General features: G+C 43.3%; 2 protein-coding genes across 2 annotated transcripts in view; one reads left to right on the top strand and one right to left on the bottom strand.

Annotated features, from left to right (window-relative positions):
- Window positions 1-2,571: 2,571 nt before the first annotated feature.
- On the top strand, window positions 2,572-5,071 carry LOC146548385 (ankyrin repeat domain-containing protein SOWAHC-like). The gene has a single exon (XM_085264649.1). The coding sequence runs from the start codon at window positions 2,916-2,918 to the stop codon at window positions 4,125-4,127; it is 1,212 nt and encodes a 403-aa protein (XP_085120775.1). The 5' UTR covers window positions 2,572-2,915; the 3' UTR covers window positions 4,128-5,071.
- A 228-nt stretch (window positions 5,072-5,299) lies between these two features.
- dhrsx (dehydrogenase/reductase (SDR family) X-linked) overlaps window positions 5,300-5,337 on the bottom strand; it is a 21,566-nt gene continuing 21,528 nt past the window's right edge. Inside the window, exon 7 of the mRNA XM_085264650.1 lies at window positions 5,300-5,337. This exon is cut by the window's right edge and continues 1,386 nt beyond it. The gene's annotated coding sequence lies outside the window, so the exon portion shown is untranslated.

Genomic DNA, 5,337 nt, shown 5'->3' with positions numbered 1-5,337 from the left:
ACTAGCAGTTTGATGTCTGTGGCGTCTTCATTTGGTTTGGTGAGCGCAGCGTCCACACACGTCTCATAGATTTATACTCCCAAGCACTAAGAAGCAAAAGTGTTCCAGCTGTAAACGGACGAACGCCTCACATGGAGCTGGTTAGCATACCGTGTTACTGAGGGAAGCACAAAATGTTGCGCTTTAACACTTATTGTGTTTTTCACAGATAACGTCTCGATCAGTAGGTTTAACTGGACACTGTTTGCTGGTTTACCATCAGAATGGTTTTATTTGGTGGCAGCAGCAACGTGTAGCTGAATCATGGTTAATCACGGACAATAACCATATCCAACTTCTTAATAGCACTGAGCTGGGCTGCATTGGTGCATCATATCTTTATTCTCTTTCTTAAATAGATAACTATCATATCTCACAGTACAATAATATTGAATGGGTTGCATTGTTGTACTTTGTCATGTTTCTCAGGTCTTTGTCTGAATTTCTTATGAACATTACTTGTCATGTTCTCATGTTGTTGCTAAGGATTGTCTTATTGCACTGGAGTCACACTGGGTTAAATATTTACACTTGGGTTTTAAGGGGTATTTATTATTTTCTTCATTATTTTATTTACGGGTTGTACGGAAGCCCCAAACGCAATTTCATTGTTCTCTGACAATGAAAATAAATACTTAAATAAATAAAATAAATCCTAATCAGAATATAATCAAACTCATGAATGAGAAATGTAGTCTGAGTGATGGAAAGGATTTGTAGGCCTGACCTTTTGACCCTGACTCCCAGGAGCATTGTTATCACTGCTGTGAGAGCGCAGCAGGTAGTGTGTTATATGTGAGAAGCCCCGACTTTACCGTGTACGACTGAAAAGGGGATTTTAGATTATGTTGTGATTGAAGAGTTGTGAAGAGAAAAGGTAACCCTGTGAAACTAAGAGGAGATGTTGTGTCATATTCATGTGCGACTGATTCAAGAAGAAATCATGTTGAAGTAAACTAATGATGAACTCTGAGTCGTTCTACAATAAAATTAATTCCAGTAAGGAAGACTCGAACTTTTGGAGTAATCAATGATAGAGGGACAGTTTTATTAGCCGTACACCTGAACAGTTTCCCAGGAAACAAACTGGATTTCTGCAGTTTTGAATGTCGAACAGTCTGTCTTTATTCGTTTGAATGTTTGTGGATATAATGGAGACTCTAAGAACAAGATATTACTGGAGATGTTATTGGAGATCTAAAAGCAAAATACCCAGATGACTTTACATTAGCTGGTGTTCGTTGTGGCCCTGATGAATGGTGTGGTAGTCTCCTATTTATACCATGAACACAATCCAAAGATTCTTTTAATACGCATCTCAGGACAACTGTTGCTGTGATTTGGTGCTACATAAATAACATTGAATTTAATTGAATAATAATAATGTAATTGGTGTATGGACACATTTTAACCCCATAATAAGCTGGTTTTCATGGATCAGACCCAAATGAAATTGTTGATCAAGAATTAGTTTTTGGTTTGTTACCCAAGATATTTGTTAAATGTGTCGCAAGCCAACATCTCTGCAGCTGCCATTCATCTGAATCAGAGCACTTTAACTAAAAGTAAGACAAAGTATGGAGAGAAAAGCGGGAGCAACTGAAACAGGCTGCATGCCGGTTGACGCATGCGCACTCCTTAATATAAAAATTATTGATCATTGTGGCGTCACTATTACTTTCAAACCTGGAACAGAACTAACTCTCTGACACAAATGGTGGAAATTTAACGCATAAAGTTTAAATGATGGTGGAAAAAAATCCTGTTCAGGTAATGAAAAAGTCAACTTGTTTATTTATATTTACAAAGTGAGAGAATCCCAGAAGACAAACAGATTTTCAATTCAACTTTATTTATACAGCACCAAATCACAACAGCAGTCGTCTCAGGCGCTTTGTAAGGCAGACCCTACAATAATACATACATGACTGAAGGTGATTTAAAAACAGTTCCTACTTCATCGAATTACAAAAAAGGAGAATGAACAAATGTGACGGTAAAATTATGAGCAGCCGTAAAGAAATGTAAATGTTATCAGAATATTTTCATAGCTACTCTCAGGTATTGTTTTTAGAAAAGGTTAAACTGGTTATTTGTCTAACCTGACTTTTTAAAAATTAACTTGACTCAGAGCTGAAAACGGCTCTGAGAAAATCACCAGGACAAGAACGCTTCAGCATTTTGCGCAGATATCAGAGGTAAAAACAATAAAACAATGTATACAGTGAAGCGAGAGATAATTAGTTTCAAAGTATCCAACGGAACTATTAACATGATACACCAAATTACTATTTCACTTAAAATAATAACATCTCCCTCGAAAAAGCTTTATAGTAAAGTCGTAAGAAACAGGAGGTTAGACTGTAATACATGCTGTGAGTGCGGCACAGACACCCATCAGTTCTGGTTTAGTCCCAGTATCCTGTCCAGTAAACACTGGGTGGGGTCCAGTTGGACTCCTGCGGGTATTACTGCCTTGAAAAAAGCCTCTGCAAGAGATTTTCTTCTCAAACTGAGCGATAATATTTTCCTAATGTGGCTTTAACACTCCGTCGTGGGTTTTTACGCACACAGGTACACGTGTAAATAAAAAGTCTGCGAGTATTTTAGTTTCATAAGCGCTGCCTGTTTCAAAGAAAAATGGTGCTTTGGCGCAATCGGTACTTAACAAGTAGAAGTCCAGTGAATCATAGCTGTGAGTAGTTTTAGTGGATGCGTTACAGCCAGCCCGCGGAACAAGAAGTGAGGAGAAACACCTGGTTCAGGTTACGGAAATAACAGCCAAGTCAGAGTTCCGCATAATTTCAACACTGAAAGAATTTGACAGGACAAAGTGTCCTCGGTGTGTTTGTACAGAGGACAGCAGCTGGAAGGCGATGGGAAACTGGGAAAGCTTCAGACGAGACGACAGGGAGTCCAGAAAGGAGCCGGTTGGAAAAGAGCCCAACGTACCAGAAATTACAGTGGCTGAAGCGTCGCCGCTCGCTCCAGAGAGATCTTTCTTTAGCGTACCCGGGCCTGCACACACCGGTAGGACGGGGCAGGTACTTACTGCTGCTGAGCAGCAGGCTGAGTCACAGGAAAGCCTGAGCGCAGCAGAGGGGCTTAGTGTGACCATGTGCAGAAAGTCTGCAGAGTCCCAGCACAGGTCTCCCTTTGGCCCGCCGGAGTCACAGGAGGAGGAGCGCGTAGATACGCACAGTTTGTCTGGAAGTGACGATAACAGCACCCCGAGAGGGAGTCGCAAGCATTTCATAGAGGTCATGATGAACAGCTCCCCAGGGATTCGGCGCTCTTTTTACCTGTCCCCCAGGGCTGAAGCTGACTCCACCTCTATGGTTTCCTCCACCCTGGATGAAGACAGGACAGCTGTAGCCTTGGAGCCTATGGAGCACGAGTGGATGATGTGCGCTTCAGACGGGCAGTGGAGCAGCTTGCATCGCCTCCTCACCGCAGAACCCAGCCTCATCCTGAAGAAGGATTTTGTGACTGGCTTCACCTGCCTGCACTGGGCCGCCAAGCACGGCAAGCCTGAGCTCATAGCCATGATTATTAATTTTGCCAAGCTGCACAACATTTCTGTTAGTATTGATATTCGATCCAGCACTGGCTACACACCTCTGCACATCGCCGCCATGCACGGTCACGTGGAGGTGGTCAAGCTTCTGGTCAGAACCTACAATGCAGATGTGGAGATCAGAGACTATAGTGGGAGGAAGGCCTGCCAGTACCTCACCGACAACGTGAGCGTGGAGATACGGAGCATCGCTGGAGGCTGTGAGTGCTCTGCAGGTGAGAACTCTCATCTCAGGGACGGAAGACGCTGGAGGATCTCTAACATGAAGCCCCTCAGCCAGCTGAACTCCAACGATTGTGCTTCTGGGGACAGCGAGGGCCAACCCAGGGAAATGCCCCTCTGGAGGAAGTCCTCACTGAGCAGGATGAAGCCCAAACTGCAGAAGCTTCGTGACAGGACATCCCAGATCGTGCACAGCACTTCATTCAAAGATAAAGAGCAACAGGGAGGGTCAAAGAGAGCCTCTAGATCCAGAGCCAGGAGCCACTTCTTTGGGTCAGATCAGTACTGACCCAGGATGTGGTGGAGCACTACCTATATCTCCCAGCTTATTTTCATCCATCGTTATTGCAAACGACCTTTCAGTGCAGTGTCTGCTTGACTTGACTGAACATCGTGTTGATTCAATGGGAACGTGAAAAACATGCTTTACTAGCTTTGGATTATCAGACGGGAACTTCTCTGTGTGGTGAATATATGAAGCAGCTTTCATGGTTACTGTGGCCCGCTGAAGGTTGTGGGGTCAGTGGAGGTGGACATGAGCGAGTGTACTTTTAACGGCTTTTCTCTCCTTTTAGTTTTCTTTATGAAATAAACTAAGGGAACAGTAATGATCAGCTCCATGATGTACAACAAACGCACACTGTGTGTTCACAACAGTAACTGCTATTAGCCTTTAAATCAGATCACAGACGGTGAGACTCCCTCTGCAGGCCAAGCTGGGTATTTTTATCCATCCACAGCTGACACTAAAGCCCGTGGACCTTAAGTCCGTAATCCGCCTGCAGTGATCCAGGTTACTGTGTCACGAGGCTGTGAGGGAGTGTAAGGTGACAGAGAAGCTCTGGCAAAGTGTGAGCACTTTGTGTGACCGCTGAGCACCGAGTGCACGTCACGTGATCCGTTTGGTTTACTGTATGTGAGGACAGCAGTGCTGAGGTGGAGGCACAGCAAAGCGGAACAGAGGCTGACGAGCCACGCATGTACTAAACGCCCTGCTTCACCTTCTACTCACACCCGGCATCTCATTTCTGGGAAAACCTTCTCCCTGATGTTGTGTGGATGTATAGAAGTTTTGTTTCTCATCAGTGTGTAAAGAAGCACTTCTTCTCTTAGCTGCACGTTTAATCGTTAACAGCTTGCACTTCAGCATTTATTTTTGCACGTTTACCTGGTTTAATGACACCATTTGAATGTTTGTTTTACTTATTAAATAAAACATCTGATTTAACTCTTGTTTCAGCTCAGCTTGGGTTTCCTGGTCTGAGGAAATATGCGGCTGTCCGTCTTTGTAATGTTACCAAATCCGTTAAAGCAAACTGCTGCTTCAGTAGAGATGCAGATTTTTACAAAAGCCCAGTGAGTGACTTTGATTTAGACCTTTCTAAAAACTCTTCCCTAAAAGAGTACATGCAAGAAAAAGTACTTACAACAGTACTAAGCTACAGAGTAACAACACCAATCCTTGATATACCGAGACGTGACTTTTATTTACCATTTCA

Source organism: Mchenga conophoros, linkage group LG23 (genome assembly GCF_057382185.1).
Source record: "Mchenga conophoros isolate Kocher_MC1m ecotype Shallow Benthic linkage group LG23, M_conophoros_male_GT1.1, whole genome shotgun sequence".
NCBI classification, from domain to species: Eukaryota; Metazoa; Chordata; class Actinopteri; order Cichliformes; family Cichlidae; genus Mchenga; species Mchenga conophoros.
The sequence above is the reverse complement of the archived record's forward strand: the minus strand, read 5'-3'. Positions and strand labels throughout refer to the sequence as shown.

What these genes read in the sequence shown, in the direction of transcription:
- LOC146548385 (XM_085264649.1), top strand. Translation starts at nt 2,916, where the DNA reads ATGGGAAACTGGGAAAGCTTCAGACGAGACGACAGGGAGTCCAGAAAG.